Below are 20,923 nucleotides of genomic sequence, written 5' to 3' on the forward strand. Positions count from 1 at the left end.
CACCTTATGAGACTTGATATGGTGTTACTTTTGATGAGTTCAATCCAACTATAAACCCGTAAAGCATATATCACTTTTTAGGCACTTCCGCTTCGACCTTCTTTTCCGTACTCTTTTCTTCATCCTTAGCCCCTTGGACTTTTGTTTCCTCTGTTGGTTTCGAATTTCTATTCTTTCCCGTCCCAAACCAACCACCAGCACTCGACAACGCACCTAACACCCCCGGACCCTCTTTCTTCTCTTGCGTTGGTACCTGACCATCAGCATCAGAATTCGTTTCCGCCTTCGGCGCATTCTCATCCCCCTCCCCAACCTCCCCACCACTCTCCCTCACCCTCTTCTCCTCATCAGCGCGTCGCTGCTGCACCCTATCCTGCCGTCGTTTCATAGCAGCTTTCAACTGCTTCTCCTCTTCATCTCGAACCTCCAATTCATGTAACCATTTCTGGTGTCGCTCTTCGGCGCGTTGTTGGGCTTCGAGTTTGACGAGTTCTTTGCGCTTTTCCCGGTCCGCGCCGTAGTATGCGCCGCCTGCTACCATGGCCATTACGGTGAATGCTTGCGCGCCTACGCGTGCGCGGAACATGCGTTGTACTTGTGCTCGGTCGCCGCGGCGCATGGCGCGCCAGGCGTTGTAGAGGGCCATGCATGTTAGGAGGGTTCCTGGTGGCGAGGGGTGTTAGTTGGGAAGTTGGGTTGGTGGTTGGTGGGGGAGTACCGAGAGGGATTAGAGGTTCTTCGCGGAGCTTGCGGGTTACTTTCTGGGAGGCGGTTTCGTTGTATTCCCTGGCATTGGACAGTTCGTTAGTTACACAGTCTACTCTAAGTGATGATGTATGTGGATGCAGGACGTGGGGGAGGGGAGGGGAGGGAGCACGTACTTGTCCTCGTCAAAGGACGAGGGCATAGGTCTATCCGCCATGTTTGATTTGGTGTATCGATCGCTTTGGTTCCTCGAGGGTTGGTGATTTGGTTCGAGGATGTGGAATTCGGTGCAGGGCAACGTTCAAGTATGACGCCGGCTCAGATAGGTCGAGCTTGAGCTGGATTGAGCCAATTCGATGTTGAAGGTTTAACGATCGAATGGTTTAAGCTAAACGCTAATATGTACCCGTAATGTAGGGATTCTTAGTGGTGTGCAGATGTGCTACCTCTAGATAAAGCGATAAGGTATAGATTACGTTAGGTACTTTAATGCTACCTAAATCTTGTACCTACGATACACACATATGCACCAATACTCCAAAGATCTACTAGACCGAACCTAACCGTCGGCCGTTATCCGAACCGCTGAGTTGCCTGCCAAGATTACCTAAATTTTACATGCGCCCAATCCATGCCAATGCCGGAACCGCAGAAAACATAGGTACAAGTAGGTACAGTAGCACCCCGCCAAAGCTTCTGCAAGGTCGATTTAAGTACCCCACTATAAAGTTTGAAATAATTTTGTTGTCATAGTCTTAACTCACAACCGTCACAGCCGCTTCTTCATTCTTCCTACCAATACAGTAGACACTAGCTATATTTTGTTATTTCGACATGCCGGGAACTACTGTTGACCCAATTGATACCACAACGGCCAATGGCACTAGCAATGGTGTCAATGGTCATGTTCCGCGAACCCCTTCCTTATCAGGCTTGTCTCTTACTGAGTACAGCGCAAACCCGTCGCCGCCATCGGAGCGAAGACCACAGAGAATCAGACAGATTATACCAGAAGAATTCATCTTGCCTAACGGGCACCCTGATGTTCGTTGCTTACCGAATAATATTGTTCCAATCTACGACTGACTGATAATTACTTCCTCTTCGTTCAGTACCTCCGTCTAATTCTTACCTCGAGGGTATACGAAGCATGCAAAGAAACCTCCCTTACGCTCGCCACGAACCTTTCCAACCGATTCGAATGCAATGTCTTACTCAAGAGAGAAGACGAACAGCCCGTCTTCAGCTTCAAGCTACGCGGGGCCTACAATAAGATGGCACATTTGGACCGAGGCCAAAGCTGGAAAGGTGTGGTTGCTTGCAGTGCTGGAAATCATGCTCAAGGAGTAGCTTACTCCGCAAGACTCCTCAAGATACCTGCGACTATCGTTATGCCCTCGGGCACCCCAAGCATTAAGCACAAGAATGTCTCGAGATTGGGTGGTTGTGTTGTACTTCACGGTGCAGACTTCGATGCTGCTAAGGAAGAATGCGCGAGGCTAGAGCAACAACACGGTCTCATCAACATCCCACCCTTCGACGACCCTTACGTTATTGCCGGACAAGGAACCATTGGTATGGAACTATTGCGGCAAACAAATATCCAAAAGCTTGAAGCCATATTCTGCTGTGTAGGCGGAGGTGGTCTTATCGCAGGCATTGGAGTTTATGTAAAGCGCATTGCACCCCACGTCAAAATCATTGGAGTCGAAACCGAAGACGCCAATGCAATGGTTCAATCCCTACGACAAGGGAAGCGGGTAGTATTGAAGGAGGTAGGCCTATTCGCAGATGGAGCTGCAGTGAAGACGGTTGGGGAGGAGACATTCCGCATATGCCAAGAGGTGATCGACGATGTTATCGAGGTAAACACCGACGAGACCTGTGCCGCTATCAAGGATGTATTCGAAGACACCCGCTCGATAGTAGAACCGGCAGGCGCTCTGGCACTTGCCGGTTTGAAGAAGTGGGTGGTTGCGAACCCATCGAGCGATACGAACCGTTCCGTTATCGCTATTACCAGTGGCGCGAACATGAATTTCGATAGGTTGCGGTTTGTAGCGGAACGTGCAACTCTCGGCGAAGGCAAAGAGGCGTTGCTCCGCGTGAGCATCCCAGAAAAGCCGGGTGCATTCGCTGAATTGGTTAACCAACTCATGCCTCACGCTGTCACCGAGTTCTCTTACCGCTACGCCACCAGCGAGGTGGCAAACATTCTAGTCGGTATATCGTTGACCGGTGCTGCATCAGAGCGGGTGCAGGAGCTCCAAGGCTTGATTGACCGAATCAATAGCACCGGTATGATAGCTACGGACTTGTCGGGTGATGAGCTTGCCAAGTCGCATATCCGATATCTGGTGGGCGGCCGGTCAGACGTGGCGAATGAAAGATTATACATGTTCAACTTCCCCGAACGCCCCGGCGCGCTGGAGAAGTTCTTAAGGACATTGCGCCTGCGGTATAACATCAGTCTGTTCCAGTACCGGAACGGTGGTAGTGACGTGGGTAAGATAGTAACGGGTATACAATGCCCTGATGCGGAGGTGGCGGACCTAGAGCGGTCTTTCAAGGAGATCGGATACCCGTGGGAAGATTGCACACAAAGCGCTGTTTTTCGGACATTTCTGAGAAGTTAGAGGAGAGAAGTTAGGCTGGGCGATGCGAGATGCTTCTAAGTAAACTGGGAATTTATGATCGAGTATGGAACTAGATGGAGTTTACGGACGTGCGCTGTGTTATACACTATTTTATGATACTTTAGAGTATTGACCAATGTCGTAAATGATGATACCAAATAAAAAAAGAGGTTCTAGTATTTACCATTGTGTCCGTGGATATCGGGACGAAGCCATTAAATGATGCCGATGATGGGGGTCGTACAGTATTGATTTATCGAGTTAAGCTGATATATGCTTATCTACATAAAAGTTCTTAGTAGCAGCCAATTAGGCCCATTTCTTCAGGCCCACATCTTCAACTGCGGATTTTCCATTCTACAATTACGTCCATGCAATCGAACCATCCAATTCTATGACAATCCAGCACCACCACAATCCCAATTGAGGATCGCACATAACTCTGTCTACCAAGATGGCGAGTTCTTCCTTAATATCATCACTTCGGGCACTATCCCTACGCACGACTCCGATAGCTAGACAAGTCCTCCGAACACAACAACCTACCCGCCACATCTCCCACTCCGTTCTCGCTCCTAGCACGACGACGAGACCTACGATAAATGCGGTGGGGATGGTGCAGGGTGTTGCACAGCAGCAGAGTAGGGGTATGAAGGTACATAGTTCGATTAAGAAACGGTGCGAGCATTGCAAGGTCAGTTATGACGGAATCCACACTTAGGAGGGGATATTGGTCTGGAAGGGAATTGTGCTAATGTTTGTGGGGGGTTACAGGTCGTGAGACGGAAGGCGGGAAAAAGACATCGTGGGTATAGATATGTTATCTGTAGTGCGAACCCGAGACATAAGCAACGACAAGGATAGAGGGTTGTTGATATGGACGCGGAATTGAAGAATGATGGGGGGAGCGACAGGGCATATGGGTATGGATTCGGTGGTTCTATATTCGCCATACGTATAAAATGCCGACGGCTCGTGCTGTGTACTATATGATATATTTATGGGCACATGGTTATACATCCACGATCAAGACCAACACAATGGTCCCAGTCTTCGTATTGGGCATTCCATATATCCAAAATCTCAGGCTAGTCGTTGTTGCGAATGGTCGATACACCTATAGACGCATCACTGCATGCGCAATGCTTTATATCCCACCAATATACCTCTCCATACTCTCCCATTCCGTCTTCCCCGTGGATAATAAATACCGTATATGGGTTATATCCGTGACGTCGCGATGTCGTTCGAACTCGGCGCGCGCAAAGTTGCGTGTTTCATCGCGGGTTGTAGAGTCGCTGATTCGGTTTGTACTCCGGAGGATGGTGCGGTAGAGGGATAGTGCGCGTGAGCGTAGGAGGAACTGCGTAGGTCGCTGTTAGTAATTGTAGAGTCGAGATTGGAGATGGAAGTAGACGTACATGGTCCAGGCTTAGGGTCGTGCCCAGCCGGTTCTTTGGTAAGCTGGTCGCATAGCTTCGAGCTGTGGTGACGGAGCGTAAAACTGGACCAGCTTGGAGTAGGCGCATGGGGAGGGGTGGGTTGGGTTTATTGGCAAGACATTGAGGAGGGTTATCGTGAAAGGCTTGGAAATCTTGGAAATAGTTCTATAGTTCCAAAATCTGGGGGACAGTGTATGCAGTTAAACAGCGAGCTGGGCCTCGATTGGGTGGATTATAGCGGGGTCAGGAATTTCTATAGTGCTTGTACCGTCCGTCCTTCACCTACAGTGGCTTCCTAAACATTAATATACCGACAATCAACAATCATGGGCAGGAATGTCCAGATGTAAATTCTTAATTTATCATCATAAAATTTGATTTCCTCACAGAATGAAAACGCCGGCGGAAATCCTTCATTGCTTTCATCGACCATACATACAGAGGTAGAAGATTAGGATCATGGAGACCCTGAAGCAAAAAGTGAAGAAGCGCAGACGTGCAACTACCAACCCGATCGAACGAGCGAATCGAAAAGACGATGATACTTTCATAAAAGAACATCTTTGCCCAAGGTACAGTTTAATCCGGCGACAATTCCATAAAGCCACTATTAACTTGTGGCAAGCTCACCTACATGGCCGGAATGGATCAACCCAAAGACTCAAGCCAAGTATTCCGTGAGCCTCATCAGTTCAGGTAGCTTGAGTACCGAAGACCTCGATTCATGTTATAATCTAGTCGAAGAGACCAGCCGTGCCGATTATGAGGCCTCATCATCCGGTTGGAGACCAATTAAGAAGCTCGCTGAGATGCAGTCCCCTGAATTGAGGTATATCCTCGTGAAAGATGCTACCGGAATTATGCGTGGCTTTACTTCTCTTATGCCTACGTATGAAGAAGGGGAGCCTGTTGTTTATTGCTATGAGATTCATCTTAAGCCTGAATTACAAGGGTATACGAATCCATTGAAAAACCGCCCATATACGTCGCCGTATTAGTAATTCTAACTTGTACCGTGTAGGACTGGCCTAGGCAAGACGCTCATGGGATTCCTAGAGAGCGTTGCTGCAAACACGCCTCCTATCGAAAAGGTGATGCTTACTTGCTTTTTGAGAAATCAACGAGCTCTCGCTTTCTATAAGAAGGCGGGTTTCGAAAAAGATGAAATATCGCCCGAGCCGAGGAGGCTGCGCTTTGGGAAGGAATTTATCCCGGATTATATTATTATGAGCAAAGTCGTCGCCCGTCGCTGAACAAATTCAGTTCTTGCTTTTAATGGCTTGCCTCACATCCGAAGTCCGGTTCCACGACGCGGGGTCAGTCAGTGCCGACGAGTTAGAGCACTATATTATATTTGAGAGGCGTTACGGGGGCTTGAACGCCTATTTATACGGTACCTATAGAAATAATGATCTAGCAGTTGACCTATCGTTCTGCATCGACGGTGGAGAATTATGTCGGCCATATTATCGTTCACCCAAAGGAAAATCGCTAGGATCGTCTCTATACCCAAGATTTAATACTCAAATCAATTGACCAATCGGAATAGCGTTTTATAGCTTTACGATGCGAATGAAATCGTCGATTTAAACAATATCTGTTTCATGAGCTAACTCGAGTCCTCACAGCTCATAGGATACCACCCAAATGAATTCGCTCGGATCTCGAGGTATCACATGTTACATGCTATATGTCGAATTATATCATAGTGTTTTACGAACACGATGTCCAACATGAATTATCTGCATTATTCCGCACTCACCTTGCTGACTAGGTATATTAGAGTCGGTAACTAATGATTTACATAGTGACGAATATCCAACTAACAGCTCTAGAAAATTCTTGAGCGGACGCGTGAATTACTTGCCGAAGATACCGTAACATTACCTATCCTGCAACAACTAGGTAGCATAGCTCCCCGCTTTCTTCAGATTTACATCATAGTGATCTTATGGAGAGCCGCACCGAGGTGAGGGGGCTGGGAGAACCAATGGTGATGCCAAGTTTGCCGGAGCTTTTTCTTCGCTACTGACACTAAAGAACAGGGAAGAGGACGGGTCTAACAAAATTTCAAGCATCGTAAATACCACCCACTAGGCACTACTTTCTCAGCACTAACTACGTACATAGTATACCAAGATGTACACACCTACATGCAACTTACATACGACCTACATACGATCTACATAGTGTAGGTACGACATCCGATATCCTAAAGGGGGGTAGTAAGGATGAGCTAAGTAACAGGATGGGACTATCCCAGCCTTCTCAAGTTACCCATCCGCCCATTAGCCTAGGCACATTTATTACTACATGAAATCTACACTAGCACCTAGCACACCAGGTAACTGGTTTCGCAGCCATGGCGTCATCGTTCGTCGTCCAAATGCTGCGAGAAATCGAGATGGGGGATCTTCCTGATACATTTACTCGACACACCCTCCTTTTTCCCATGGATTCCTCCTATCTACTTCTTTTTACTCGTCTTTCTTTAGTTCCCGCGCCCGTCAAACCCTATTCTAGCTTTTGAGCTTGTCGGTGGCGATATCGACGAAAAGGTTCCAGATACCTGGGTATAAGCCATTGAACGCCAAAGATCACACTAAGGGACAGAAATCCATTTATATCTACTCAGGTACTCACTTACCTGCACAATGGCGCCTACACCGGCTTCCGATAGCTCATCTTCTATTGGGAACATCCTAGCTCGCGAACTCGAGCACATCAACCCTACACGAACCATCCCAGATGCTATAACCCGCGTCCTAGCCGCGCGACAACAAGGCACGACAACCGTCGTCGCGCAAAGCAACGGCGAGTCCAGCCAGACGTTATCCGGTGGCGCTATCGCGGGTATCGTCATCGGATCTATCGCGGGTTTCCTAATCATACTCTGGATCATCCGATCATGTGTCAATTATCGTAATCCAGGGGCTTGGGGCACGACGTTTGAACCGGATAATGAGAAGCCGCCTTCGTCGCATTATTATGGGCCTTCGACTAGGTATCCGAGGGAAACGCATGGTCATCGCTCGCGTTCGAGACATTCGCATCGGAGTCATCATCGGAGTCCTAGGCGGACGGAGGTTGTTAATGTTACGAGACCGGTGTATATGGAGCCCCAGAGGGGAAGAAGTCCCCGCGCGCCGCCTGCGGCGTATTATGGTGATGGGAGGGATGTTAGGAGGTCGAGTGATGGACGGAGACGGTCTAGGGGGTATTAGATGGGGTGGTGGAGCGAAGATGGAGTGGGAGTGGTGAGGGATGGTGATGCTGATTGTGATGATGCATGATCTCACGCTTGGTGAAAGAAAGAACGGTACAAACATCGGTGGTACTGCTGTCGGCAAAAACACTTGTGGGGGGTCTTTCTAGAGTGAAATGAATATTAGTAATGTCATGATAATTGTATGAGTTATACGAAATAACGGATAGGTATCTGCTTTATAGCATTTTACAAATTAAAAATACATGAAAAAACAATAACTCTTAGGTTCCCATTCCGTGTAAATGCTTCGCTGGCTAGACGTAAAAATACAATACACTGTACGACCGACTAATCTTCTATGCCGTGTCTACTTAAGCAGGAACAGCTGCTTCAATCGGCGCCGTCACCCTAGCTTTCAGAGCTTCATACTCCTCATCACTCCACGAGCTCAGGGGCTCAATTTCCGGCAAATAATCCACATGGCGAGGATACCTGTACACGATAAGGGGTTGGTACACGGATACCTTCAACACAAACCTCTCCAACCCGCGGAACTGATCCAGCACATCATTCCTCAACCAATCCCAAAAGCGCTTCGCGTTCTTCGGTTGGCTCCACGTAAGCGCAACCTCGACATCTAACTGTCTTAACTTCGGAAATGCATTGCGGAGCATACGCATCGCATCCTCAACCTCCCTCATCTTCAACGCCAATTTCTGCCGCCCTGTTTCTAGGACAAGCGCAACATGTACATAGCGCACCCTCTCCAAGCCCTCCAGACTCGCATTCCTAACGAAAAACCTCACCATCTCGGGTCCGAAGAGACATATCGTGTTCTCGCCATACAACACATCCAATACCTCAGTATACACCACTCTACACACCCTCAATAAATCCGTAGCGAAAACTACGATTTCGGGTTTGAGCCAACCTGGGAGGTACCGGCGCCGTTCACCGCATAGGAGAGGCCAGATTGCACCGTATACGTGTTGACCTTCTTGCGGGGGAAACACGAGTTGGTTTACCCCTGTCCCGCCTAGACCGGTAGTCATCCGGAGGGCCCAGCTCGGGGCTTCGGCTTCGCTGCGGATGTGTTGGTCTTTGGGCCATTTGGTGGGGTAGGGTCCCCAGAATGTTAGGTCGTGGCGTACTTGGGCTATACTAGGGGTGCGTAGGGCGAGGCGGTAGATTCTGGCGCGGATGGAGGGGGGGAGGTGGAGGAAGGATGTTTTTGGTTTTGTTTTTGTGTCTGGAGTTGGGGGTAGGGTGGTGGTAGTGGTGGTAGTGGTGGATGGAGGGGAGGTTATGGCTAAGGGATTTGATGGTGGGATGCATAGGAGCTCGACTTCTCGCCGTATTTGCTCAACCTCGAAGATGTGCTTTACGTCCGCGTATGCCTTTTTGATAGGTCGTGTTATGATGTATATTTGTGTTCGCACGATGTCACGCGCGTAGTCGGAGATGATGACTCGTTTTCGGATTATCCGCATCTTGTCTGTTTATTGGTTTGAGATTGGAAAATCCCGTTGGTCGATTGATGGGGTTTAGTATGAGATTTTCCATTTAGTGAAGAAGTAGAATGAATTATATGTAAAGGTATGAGGTTTGATGCAGGTTGAGATGAAATGAGTGAGTTGTTTGCCAATTTTAAGGATTACATGTTCTGTACCCAGGGGCTGTGCCAGGTACGCACTTGCAGCTGTCACACCCCTGTACGTGGTATTTCCGTAGCGCTGGGACAACTCGCACAAGCCTTAATTCAGCGGAGTGCTGTAAGTACCTGTAGGTTATGGTATAAAAATATAAGGCTCTTATGGTCTCGTCATTACCTACCTAAGTACTTCACTTCATATGTTCCCAGGTAATTAAGGTAGCTTATTCTATCACACAAATTACTTGGCATTCCTCATATATTTCATGATATGTCGAATTTGAATAGCTATGGGAAACATAGCCTATTGGTTGTCTCAAGGAGCACCATATCCACATGGCTCTTCTCCCCGCTTACAGAAGGTCGCCTTCGCTTCTCTAGTTGATTTCGCACCAGAACGTTGATGTTTCACCCAGAGGAAGCGGGAGAATGCATCAGCACTGGAAGTACCCTTGCCAACCGTTAGATCCGCGGACATCATATCCTGGTACGCATCTGGTCGGAACTCAGCCAAGAAGAGATATCCGCTGCGGACGTAATTGGTAGCTGCAGCATGACCGGATGGCTTGGATTGTCCTTCTACCGTCCCGGCGTATTTCTTGTTTCCCAAAGTCATAACATCAACGAACATATTTGCAAGAGTCTTCATCTGGTCTGCCGTGATTCCATAATTGCCGTTGATATAAGTACGAGCGAAACCCGCGACATCTAATGCGCCATGGTTCGAGTCTTCTCCGCTGGTCTTTGGCATGGTGTAACCCCAGTCGTAGATTGGATTACCCTTCTTGCTCTTCTTGGTGACTGCACCACCTCCCTTGAAGAACCAATCTATGCTAGCGGAGAGGATTGACTTGTACTTCCCGGCGAGTGTAGGGTTGTCGTTGAGAATCTTATGCGCATTGACAAGATTTAGGAACGCGTAGTTAAACATCATCTGTTGGTTCCAAGGAACGGGATTCCCGCCCATATAAGGGGCATCCTTCGCAAAGTACATCTTGTTCCCGTTCGAGACGTCCAGAAGCCTCTTTAGAATGTGATTGTTCATCGCAGTGTCTGCCTCCTTGAGGTAGGTCTTGGCTCGCTCTACATAAGTAGCGCCGTAGTTGTTGGGATCGCCGATAGTGACTTTCTGATCATAAATCTTGTTCGTCTTTAGGATAAGGTAGGCACAGCTGGCCAAGTGCCCAACCGGATCGCCCTGCTCTCCGCCGGTTTGGATTGGGTTCTGAGTAACATTGTTGGGCCAGACAGGGTCAACTGCTCCCGTCCAAATCTTGTATCCACCGACCGGCTTTTTAGCCAGGTCGTTCCTTTCAGACAAGACAGCATCACAGAAACGGAGCATCTGATCGAGGGTTTCTTGTTGTCCAGCTATTTGATAGACTAGACCCATTGCCTTCGTCTGCTCTCCGCTGTGCCCTTGCGCCCATTCGTTTTTTATGTTGTCGGTAGCGGGTTTCAACGTAGTAACGAAATCATTGAATGACTTTAATTCATCGTCCGTGACTTTGCCGTCGAAGCTGCTAACTTTCATCTGTGCTGCTTTGGCTCCAGATAGTAGTAGGCCTCCGAATATGGCCCCGAGGGCGCATGCAGCGCGAGCACCTCGCATGGTGGAGGGTGATTTTGGAGTAATTGGGGTGCGAGATTGCCAAGTGATCTCAAAGACCTGGATCTTTAACCTAGGTGGTGATGGTCACGAATCCAACATATGATAGAAACGGAAGGACTGTGACTTGGGTTTCTAGGTCTTGGATCCAGGCAAGAAAAGACAGGGACTATATATACGAACCGGATTGTTAATACTTATTCAATCCTACGGTACTTACCCCTTCCCGACTCAGCCTTGCGATGCAACTCTCAGCTGGCTTCCGGGATCCCATCGTCGCTCACGTCAGGTCGGTGATTCTCCTATCGGATCAGTTTGTTGGACGACTTCTGACTTCTAGAGGTGAATGTCTTGATGATTTTCATCAATGATTCGATATCTTCTGACAATTATTTGAACAACTCAGATGCATCGCGTAGCACGAGTCTCTTCAATACTTTGCTGAGGCAGAATATTACCTAAATGTACCGCTATAAAAGGTGAATTTCGCTGCATATGACCGCTTTTGTATAAATAGGCGACATAGAATTTAAACTAGGATTAAACATCAATCTTGAAAGTAGAAACATCCACATTGATACGAATCATTACATCGCAGTATGCGTCCTTTTTGGTGTAAGAGGTGTAAAAGTGTAACCTAACGATCGGGATACATAAGAATACTCCGAGTATACATATTATCCCCTTTCTTATGTAGTACACAAGGACCTATCATATCTTGCATAATAATGAGGTCATTGGCGCAGATCGAGAACTTCTTTCCTCAGGCAGCAACTATACCTAGGTATGTACTACACTAACTCTCCCCCCTGTTCTTCCTTAGATTAACTGCACGTGATGACGAGCTTCTTTCGCGTTTGGAAATCGGAATTAGACCGAGACACGCTTTTCTAGATTCACGTTTCTCTTGTCGCATCATCTCCGCCCCACTTAGCCATTCATTCATCGATTTTCGGCGCGGACTCGTCTAATTCTGGACCCTCAATGACAATCAACTATGTGGATTCTAGAGAACGAAGCCGGAGCCCTTGAAGGTAAGACATACTTCCCATCCCCAGTTCCCCGCTTTCGTCCTCTTGCTAACATTTACTACTATACAGGCAAACGGCTTTGGCTACGACCCGGAAAACGATATCTTTTCGGTCGAACTGTTGCTGAACGTACGCGATAACTATCGTCTATTATCCGAGAGTACCGATAACTAATACGACGCTAGCTGGACAACTTGCCATCAAGGGCGAAGGCGCAGAAAAAGTATCGCGGAAACATGTCACTATACAGGTTGACGAGGTACCTGAGGGAGATGGGGTATAGACCCTCAATACTTTTCTGTTGCGATTTTTGGTTGCTTAGACGTTTGTTAGGATCTCGTATCGAGTCGTTCGCGCGTTACCATCGAAGACCTCGGCTCTAAAGGAGGAACATGGATAAATGAAGAAAAAGTCAAAGGCGAAAAACGTATTCTTTCCCAAGATGTCAACGTCCTGCAGATGGGTTCGTTTACGGCTAAGTTTCGGTATGTCTCTTTACTAGCCCTCGGTGATATGTAGATTTGCTGATCGTGGGTTGTTACCGTAGCGTCACCTGGTTTCCCGTTGTGTTGAGTTTCTCCTTTACGGCCAACGAACTTCAAGCCGACCCTCTATCGAAACTTCGCGAAGACCTCGAACAGCTTGATATCAAGTTCCTTGCCGATTACGATGTCCAATCGACCACCCACGTTGTATCAAGAAAAAGGAATGTGTCAAAGGGTTTACAGGCCCTGGTCAATGGCCGATATATCGTCACACCGGAGTTCTACGGTAATATTATCGCTGCCGCAACACCTGAGGACGGCAATGATGGAACATCCAAGAGCGCCTTAGAAAACGACTTCGACGCGAATTGGCCAGATCCTATGAAATGCGTTCCCCTGGCAGGAGACGAACCCGTACCAAGACCAACCCAAGCTTTTGCCCCTAACCCTAGTCGCGCCGAGATTTTCAATGGCTGTACTTTTGTATTTTACTGCAGAAAGCAGTTCGATAATCTTCTAGGACCTATTACGAACGGCGGGGGTAAGGCGCTACTCCATGAAGTGTCTGAAGAGACAAATATCGATGATTTTGTTAGATACGTTAAGGGAGTCGCAGGAGAAAAAGGTTTGGGAGAACTTGAGGATGGGCGCGAGGGGAAAGGCGTTGTGGTAGTTAGATGGACTCCTAAAAACGTCGACTGGCTCAACGACTTCCACATATCAGCCTCTCAAAGACTAGGCTACCGATTTATTGAACAGAATGAATTCCTCGATGCGATTCTCAACAATGATGCGAGTATCTTACGGCGGCCCCTCGAGGTCGAAGACCCGCGCACGGCACAAGTCGAACCTCAGTCTTCAGCAAGGCCAGATGCTATGAATATAGATGAGGATGAGTCTTCGGCTCCAGCACGAAAACCGCCTCCTCGAAGACGGGCAAGGGGGGCTGCCAAAAGCCGCTTTAAGGGTTTCGGTGTCGATTTACAAGATGATGATTTACCTATTTCGGCTACTTTGGCGTCTCCTGCGCCAGAAGCAGAAGAATCACAGGGGCTTTTCGTGTCGCAAGAACCTGCGCCGGAAGAGCCGGCAGAGATTGTTAATACCACCCAACCATCGCAACGAAAGCGTCGCGCCCCTCCGTCATCAAGTATGATAGATGACTTCGCGCCGACGGCTGCTCAGGTAAAACGTCGTCGAGTTGCTGCAGGAGAAGAGTCAACTCCTCGACACCCAACACCCGGAGCATCAACTGCGTCCGAGACGCCGCAGCCTAAATCTAAATCTCCTAAAGTCAAGAAAGAGGTTGATATTCTTGACTTGGCAAGACAGCATCGAGAAGAAGCCGAAGCCCGAGCGAAAGCCGAAAGGGAAGAACTCGCTACAGCACCAGAAGGCCTTGATTTGCAAGAAATTCGGCGACTACATATCGAAGAAGAGATGGAACTGCGACAAGCACCGCCCGTACGCACTCGAGAGCAGGATATAGCGGATGGCCGTTGGGATCCTGCATGGAATGGACGCAAGAATTTCAAGAAATTCCGTCCGCAAGGCGGTATAGAGAGGCGAGCGCCACAAAGAATCATAGTCGCGCTCGAGGAAGTCAAGACAAAAGGCTTCGGTATTGGCGATGACTACTGGCTCGAAGACGAGAGCCAACAGCGGAAAAAGAAGAAACAAAGTCAATCGCAGAGCCAGACTCAGAGCGCTGGCAAGAGGGAAGATCGATCGGGTAGTAATGGACGTGCAAAAGAACCCGAGAAGAGGCCGACATTACCTACTGATATACTTCCACCCGTTGATAGTAGCGAGGAAGAGGATCAAATCATGGATGATGAAGAAGAGGAGGAAGATGTTGTAGTAGCTCCTCCACCGAGGACACGAGCAACTCGCGCGTCGCAACAGACATCTCAGTCACAAACACAATCGACTCGGACGACAACGCAGAGTAAAACGCAAAAGACACAACCTACGAGAGCGACTAAACGTGGTGCCCCGCCACCTACCAAAGAGCCGCCATCGAAGAAGCGGTCCCGTGTCGGTTTTGTGGCTGGTAGCGATGATGAAAGCGATGATGGGCTACGGTTCAAATTTGGGAAAAGGTGATGGGATATCTTGCCTTTATAATGGATATGCTGTACTACTACTTCTACCCCTTTTGCTCATTAGCAATTTGCTTTGGTTTCTATCAACGGGGGTATCTCGTTTATATACCTAGCCAAGCTTCCCGGCTGTCTACTACGAGCTGTGTAAATTCTACCATGTGTAATACCCGATGGAATTGCCTGGCCTGACCTGATCCAACCCAATCCGTTGTGAATATCCATTCCATGATGATGCTGCCTACCCGCCGTCCGTTCAGTTTATAGGTGTACAACCCCGACCGACGCTATGCAATGCTGTCTATATATCCTTTCCGTCGCTGTGTTGTATGCTTGCCACGCGCTTTGTAGTTGTTATACAAGTCTCCCACGTCGAATTCGACGTAATCCACCTAATCGAAGTCAACCCCCCTCAACCATTCCTTCGCGCACTCAATCCATATCATCCATCTCCCCCGAACTCCTCGCCTCATGCTCTTCAACCAATAACCCAATCAGGCAACTAGCAAGCATAGTCTCATAATTGACCCAAGGATGTATCTCCCCGAACAACTTCGACCCATCCCTACCCGCGACACGTAATAACTCCGGTTCTCCGCCTGGGTGAAAAGGGAGGTAGGGAGTGATATTGTAAACTCGCCCACCGAGTGCTGTCCACGCATCCTTGCCTTTGCGGCCGGTTTGATGTTTTAACATGCTGGGTGTTACGCGTAGGTATGATGCGCCGGCGCCTAGGCCCCGGAGGTCGGAGGAGGGGTGGTTGGCTAGACGTGCCCAGTCTAGGGGCGAGCGGCCGGGTTCGAGAGTTACTTTGCGTGAGGGCTTGGTGGGCTTGCTGGAGTGCGTTGGGGGTGGGGCGAGGGTTGAGGAACCGGGTTGTCGGTCGTATTGTTGTTGGGGTTGGCGGTTTGGGATGGGACCGCGGGAGGGTACACCTAGGAGAGAAGGCGTGGTGCTGCTGTTGTTTATGGTGTTGAGGACGGGAGGCCGGGGTGGTGGCGCCATGGATGTTCGTGTGGGAGTTGTAGATGCTGGCGTTAGAGCCGGAGCTGATATCACGGGCTGAGGAGGGGGAGAAGGGGTGGATAGAGTAGGGAGAGCGGAGGGCGTTGTTTGGGCGTCCGTTGTGCGAGCAATTGCCGCGGCCGAGGCAGGAGGTTCGGGCGATAAGGAGAATGAAGGTATGCTGACGCCGTTTAGATGTGTTGAAGGCGTCGCTTTGGGTGTGGTTTGTGGTGAAGAACTAGCACGCGACTCTGCGCTTCTATTGTGCTCCGTCGTCACAAGTTTAGGCGGGAGAGGAGGCGGCGGCATTGTTTCTCGGTCGGTTGATTTTCGCATTGTCGCCGGGGACAAAGAATCTCTTCCGGTTGTCTTTGCTGCGATTGATTGGTCATCCCCTTCTTCTCCCTTGGTCTCCGCTGGAGAAGGACGACCTGTTGTAGGTGGTTGTTCAATTCTCGGATCGCCGCGCCATAGCGCCAGGAATGTCTGAACGAAAGATGGTTTCCAGATTGCGACATATACTACAGAAACCAAAACTAGCGACAAACCCACGATCGCCATTGCGGCAATACGGTAGTAGGATGACGCTTTGTTGCGATAGGACCTAGGCAGGAACAGCGGATGAAGACGAGGTTTGTTATAATTAGTGCGATACTATTGGCCAAATCAGGTGCCTTCCGAATATTCCTATCCGGTTTTATTAACACTAACTTCTAGCCATCGAAAGTTTGGATATGTTGTTGCAGCGGTCCTAGCCGTCAGCTCAGGCGATCAGCTCGTGACAAAATAGGAAGAAAAAAAAAGCAAGTTAGTTGATTCTGATGGTGCAATGAAGGGTCGATTTCTCAGCCCTGATCCTGTACCTAGATCCACTTTTACCATGAAAACCCCCCCAAACGTTAAAACGTTACAGGGTATAACGACGTTAAAGTTGTTAAAGTTAGCGCATGTCTAATTGTTTTACGGGTATTTACCTAGCCTTTTACTAGGGTATCCTACACTGATAGGAGCTTATTATAGCTTATTATACTCCTATTAAGGATCCCAATCGCGGGGGAGGAGCGTAAAAGCGGTGGATGCGATACATGTGAAGATGTACCTACACCTTCACCGCCAACCCGACCCAGACAGACAGCCAGCCCAACCACCAACCTATGCGAACGCATGAATAAACAATCTCGTGAGAAAAGGAAATATGTAGGAATAGTTATACATGGCATGCATATGATATGTATATCCACGTATGTTTTAGGGACGTCATCCTTTTTTTAGGGCAATTTTGTTTACACCCGAATTAAATTCGAGAGGGAACAATTTTTATGTTTCTCTTCTCTTTTTTTTTTTTTTCCTTCCTTCTCTCTTCTAAATTGGATTTACTTTTGCTGACCATCATCCTTTCTTCCTGCCTCCTTCCTACCCATTCCATAGCTTCGGGTTTTAACTTTTTTGCAAATTCAAATTCCTTCTCATTTTCAAATTGACCCCTCAATACATTAGCAGCGATATCGTTGTATTAAATTGGTTCTTATATGTAGCTTCCCTCCAACCAGAAGGTCGAAAAAAAAAGTTAAAACTGGTTCGTCAGTCGCTACTGAGGTGTTCGTTGGAGAGACTTCCAAGGTTGTGTTAGTGGGGAAACACAACGCTGCCGTGTGAGCCTGGAAAATTATGGGCTGCATGGGTTCGGTTATAACCTAATATTTAAATTGATTGATTAGGTAATTTTCATAATTATTCACTTTTAACCATGCACAACAACGCGACTTTCATCCCTCACTCCTCCACCAATACCAATACCAGTCAACCACCCTCTTCCGATACGCGCTCCTTGGATCCATACAGCCACTCGACAACAACAAAGAAAGGGTTGAAGAGATTACGTTCTTCCGAATCTTTGGCTGCAATCGGAAATGGTCCTACCAGGAAACCAGGTCCAGGCATAAACATCGGCATAACTACAAATACTCGCACAATCAGAAGCACACGCACAAGCACGAGCACATCAACAGGGGTACTAAGAACAAGACCGACAATAATATCCACAACCACCGCCGCCGGTGCCAAGACCACTATTACAACAACCGCCTCATCTGTGTCTGCGTCTTCTCGAACACCTCTCAGGAGACGAGACCAAAATGCTGCGCCTTCTACTACAACTTCGTTGTTGAAGGAGCCTGGAATTGGAAATATGCCATTCGACGCACCTTCACCTCCACCTACAAATGCAAATACGAATACTACTCGACCACAGATGCCATCGCTCAGTGCTGCTGCCGCAAGGGCCATTAATCGGAACCCCCTGACGCCCAAAATCGCTTCCAAGACAACACAACCGCCTCCCCCCTTAGCAGCTGTGACCACTCCTGCGAATCGACGCCAGCAACAATCTACTATTGCAATTAATACTAGCCGAGATACCCCTTCTAATCGCACAACCTATTTTGAAGAGCCCTCGCCATTTGCAGCTCAATTTAATTCTAATATTACTCCTCGTTCTGGTTCGAGACAGAATCGTGTCGATAGCGCGAATAGCACCCCGAATGGAACGCCGAACCCGGAGCGATCAGAACCGTGGGATTCCAAGTCAAGTTTTGGTCTGCCTAGCCCGAGGCTAGACGGAGAAGCCATGAGGAGATCAGCAGTTTCCTTCAGTTCGATATCGCCGGACGCAGGTGGGCGGGATTCTGCTGATTCTAAATTCTTTCACGCAAGTGATGTTAAGACGACTCGTCCAACATCTTCCTCCAAGACAACTCAAGCAAAGGGCCCGACCTTTTTTTATGCCAATGGCAATACAATAGAAAACAAGGTCTCCCAGCCAACCCCATTCGCACCGGTCCTCGGCCATTCACAAGATAATATTGCTAGCAAGTTTATGTACGCCAATGGGACACCGGAGTTACGACATAGTCCGACGCCTCCAGTATCCCGCAGCTCAGGTTCAACAGCATCAACAGCCCCCAAAGCGCTTCCTACACGACCCGCAACGAATCCCCCCACTACCAGCCACCATAATACTCAAAGGCCTATTTCCCCGGCCAAGTTCGCATCTCAAGTTCCACAAACCGCACCCAAGGCCAATAATGTTCCAGGACAGACCCGCCAACAAGTGCTAGCCACTGCCCCCCAATTAGGTCCTTCTCCCCCTGGACTCCGCCGTTCCAGTACCGGACCAAGGCCTGGTAATCATTCCCGCACAGGAAGTCTAGTAAAGCCCGATCAGTCTTATAGCGCTCCGAAGTTAGCCAGCCCTATAGTATCACCAGAAGCTTCTCCACCAGTGACCCTTCCTTCCACTCCTGCTCCTCTTACATTAGCTTCAATAATACAAGCCGCCGAGGATTTCGCAGAGAATGAGATTGAGGATACCGCATCGCCAGATGAAGCTCCGTCAGGTCTACAAAGCCCTACTAAATCGGTTCATTCCACGGATCCGGCCAATGAATTAGTCGCAAATGCAAGACGTGAACGTAAAGTGCAAGACTTGCAGATTACGAATGCATCCCTTGAGGCCATCAACCGAACGCTTGAGCGTCAACTGCGAAAGCAAACTACTGAATTGAGGAGGTATCGCCGCTTATCGCGCTCAGGTCGGCTCTCCGCCGCATCTACTGCCGTTTCTAGCCGTTTATCAGATGACTTTTCGGAGAATGGAGTTAGTATTATGAATCTTTCCGATCTAGATGAAGAGTCTGAGACAGAAAAGAAAGAAGAGGAGGAAGCAGAGGAAGAGTCAAGTCTGGACAGTGATTCGGCATCTGGCTCCGTTAGCCCAAGTGTGATTGCGGAACAAGATGCAAAACACCGAAGACGCGATGAGGAACGACTAGAAGTTGATTTGTCTAAACACCAACAACTACTCATTGACTCGCAAAAGATCAACCAGAGTATTAAAAGATGTCTCGACTGGACTGAGGTGTTAATTAGTGAAGGCAAGAAGGCACTCGAGTATCATGTCAGAGTTAGCGATGTGGAATTAGGTGGAAGGGTACTGGACCCATTAGACTTAGAGGACGAACGACCCGTGAGTGAGGATGGTCCTCTCGATGACACGATTTCGCTCGGCGACAAATTGTTGGACAATTCCACAGTATTGGCCGGTTGGAGTTTCGAGCGACAGGATAGGGATAGCGGCATAGAACTCCCTGCTGACGGAGGCTGAAGCTTGAAATTGGGTATAACCCTATAACTGAATCATCATCAGTACTCAAGCGACTTTTTTTTTTTCTTTCTCTATTTGGATAACGATATACATAAGACTACCAACTACAGCGACATCGGAATTACACTATTATACCATACTGGACCGCTGCATTCTTCATTACGCTCCATAAGCACAACCTTTTACTTTGTCTAATCTGTACCAACAACGGATACCCAGAAACAAAAATCATTACGGGAAACAGGCGCAGGGTCGGTAGACCATCTCCACACCACTTGATACATCGCCATCACTTTTTCTTTCTTTTCCTTATTCGAGTCTCACAATGATACCCCCCAAAGTATAATGAGTCAGGAAGCCTAAAAGAGTACATACATACATCATCCAACAATTATAGAGGAGGTACAAAAACGAAAAGTTTACCTAAAAGGAGGTTGAACGCAAGTTCTAGACAGAAAGACGACACCGAATTATTGGAGATGTACATATTATGGACTAGTACCGGAGTATAAGCTTCGATTCTGGACATTGTATGCGAGAATAGAAAAGGGCTACCCTACCTTGCCTACCTACTCATTAGTGTAGGTTGGGTATTATAGGTGATATGACCCTTGGTACTCGGATGATAAATAGGCTAGGCTACCTGCGAAGTTGACTGATATTATCAGTATTTCAGTCATGTCTTGGCGCGAGACTCTTACGTAGCGGTTATTGCTTCGATCGATCAATCAATCAATCAAATAATATAATTCAGAATACTTGGTTTGTTGAGGTTGTGTGTCGGCGTCCCTTGTTGTGAATGATCGTGATGTGTTATATACCGTGCCTCCTTTGAAGCGCTATCCGGGCGGACTCGCATGAGTAGACGGACTAATTCGAGTGTACCT

The 20,923-nt window shown here is 48.2% G+C and overlaps 10 protein-coding genes across 10 annotated transcripts; 5 read left to right on the forward strand and 5 right to left on the reverse strand.

Moving 5' to 3' along the window:
* Positions 1-70: 70 nt before the first annotated feature.
* Positions 71-922, reverse strand: F4822DRAFT_433943 (hypoxia induced protein conserved region-domain-containing protein; the record flags this gene model as incomplete). Its single annotated transcript, XM_051461916.1, has 3 exons — positions 71-663; positions 719-786; positions 882-922. The coding sequence occupies 3 exons, from the start codon at positions 920-922 to the stop codon at positions 71-73; spliced, it is 702 nt and encodes a 233-aa protein (XP_051309767.1).
* Positions 923-1,281: 359 nt separating this feature from the next.
* On the forward strand, positions 1,282-3,537 carry F4822DRAFT_418309 (threonine dehydratase I). The gene is made up of 2 exons (XM_051459517.1): positions 1,282-1,749; positions 1,818-3,537. The coding sequence occupies exons 1-2, from the start codon at positions 1,540-1,542 to the stop codon at positions 3,339-3,341; spliced, it is 1,734 nt and encodes a 577-aa protein (XP_051309768.1). The 5' UTR covers positions 1,282-1,539; the 3' UTR covers positions 3,342-3,537.
* Positions 3,538-4,488: 951 nt separating this feature from the next.
* Positions 4,489-4,870, reverse strand: F4822DRAFT_433945 (complex 1 protein-domain-containing protein; the record flags this gene model as incomplete). Its single annotated transcript, XM_051461917.1, has 2 exons — positions 4,489-4,704; positions 4,763-4,870. 2 exons carry the CDS (start codon positions 4,868-4,870, stop codon positions 4,489-4,491), a joined length of 324 nt encoding a protein of 107 aa, XP_051309769.1.
* A 188-nt stretch (positions 4,871-5,058) lies between these two features.
* On the forward strand, positions 5,059-6,272 carry F4822DRAFT_58142 (acyl-CoA N-acyltransferase). The gene is made up of 3 exons (XM_051463686.1): positions 5,059-5,355; positions 5,409-5,735; positions 5,805-6,272. Exons 1-3 carry the CDS (start codon positions 5,243-5,245, stop codon positions 6,034-6,036), a joined length of 672 nt encoding a protein of 223 aa, XP_051309770.1. The 5' UTR covers positions 5,059-5,242; the 3' UTR covers positions 6,037-6,272.
* Positions 6,273-6,743: 471 nt separating this feature from the next.
* Positions 6,744-8,239, forward strand: F4822DRAFT_58134 (uncharacterized protein). Its single transcript, XM_051463685.1, has 3 exons — positions 6,744-6,752; positions 6,829-6,862; positions 6,914-8,239. Exon 3 carries the CDS (start codon positions 7,438-7,440, stop codon positions 8,005-8,007), a length of 570 nt encoding a protein of 189 aa, XP_051309771.1. The 5' UTR covers positions 6,744-6,752; positions 6,829-6,862; positions 6,914-7,437; the 3' UTR covers positions 8,008-8,239.
* Positions 8,240-8,268: 29 nt separating this feature from the next.
* On the reverse strand, positions 8,269-9,635 carry F4822DRAFT_418323 (uncharacterized protein). Its single transcript, XM_051459518.1, has one exon. The coding sequence runs from the start codon at positions 9,479-9,481 to the stop codon at positions 8,363-8,365; it is 1,119 nt and encodes a 372-aa protein (XP_051309772.1). The 5' UTR covers positions 9,482-9,635; the 3' UTR covers positions 8,269-8,362.
* A 323-nt stretch (positions 9,636-9,958) lies between these two features.
* F4822DRAFT_433949 (uncharacterized protein) lies at positions 9,959-11,254 on the reverse strand (the record flags this gene model as incomplete). Its single annotated transcript, XM_051461918.1, has 1 exon — positions 9,959-11,254. One exon carries the CDS (start codon positions 11,252-11,254, stop codon positions 9,959-9,961), a length of 1,296 nt encoding a protein of 431 aa, XP_051309773.1.
* An 837-nt stretch (positions 11,255-12,091) lies between these two features.
* On the forward strand, positions 12,092-15,087 carry F4822DRAFT_58213 (uncharacterized protein). Its single transcript, XM_051463687.1, has 5 exons — positions 12,092-12,285; positions 12,352-12,411; positions 12,468-12,559; positions 12,616-12,767; positions 12,830-15,087. The coding sequence occupies exons 1-5, from the start codon at positions 12,249-12,251 to the stop codon at positions 14,871-14,873; spliced, it is 2,385 nt and encodes a 794-aa protein (XP_051309774.1). The 5' UTR covers positions 12,092-12,248; the 3' UTR covers positions 14,874-15,087.
* On the reverse strand, positions 14,662-16,666 carry F4822DRAFT_418328 (uncharacterized protein). Its single transcript, XM_051459519.1, has one exon. It carries the CDS (start codon positions 16,433-16,435, stop codon positions 15,302-15,304), a length of 1,134 nt encoding a protein of 377 aa, XP_051309775.1. The 5' UTR covers positions 16,436-16,666; the 3' UTR covers positions 14,662-15,301.
* A 723-nt stretch (positions 16,667-17,389) lies between these two features.
* F4822DRAFT_418330 (uncharacterized protein) lies at positions 17,390-20,746 on the forward strand. The gene has a single exon (XM_051459520.1). The coding sequence runs from the start codon at positions 17,622-17,624 to the stop codon at positions 20,034-20,036; it is 2,415 nt and encodes an 804-aa protein (XP_051309776.1). The 5' UTR covers positions 17,390-17,621; the 3' UTR covers positions 20,037-20,746.
* Positions 20,747-20,923: the final 177 nt, after the last annotated feature.

This window comes from Hypoxylon trugodes, assembly GCF_022578975.1.
Source record: "Hypoxylon trugodes strain CBS 135444 unplaced genomic scaffold F4822scaffold_10, whole genome shotgun sequence".
NCBI lineage: Eukaryota > Fungi > Ascomycota > Sordariomycetes > Xylariales > Hypoxylaceae > Hypoxylon > Hypoxylon trugodes.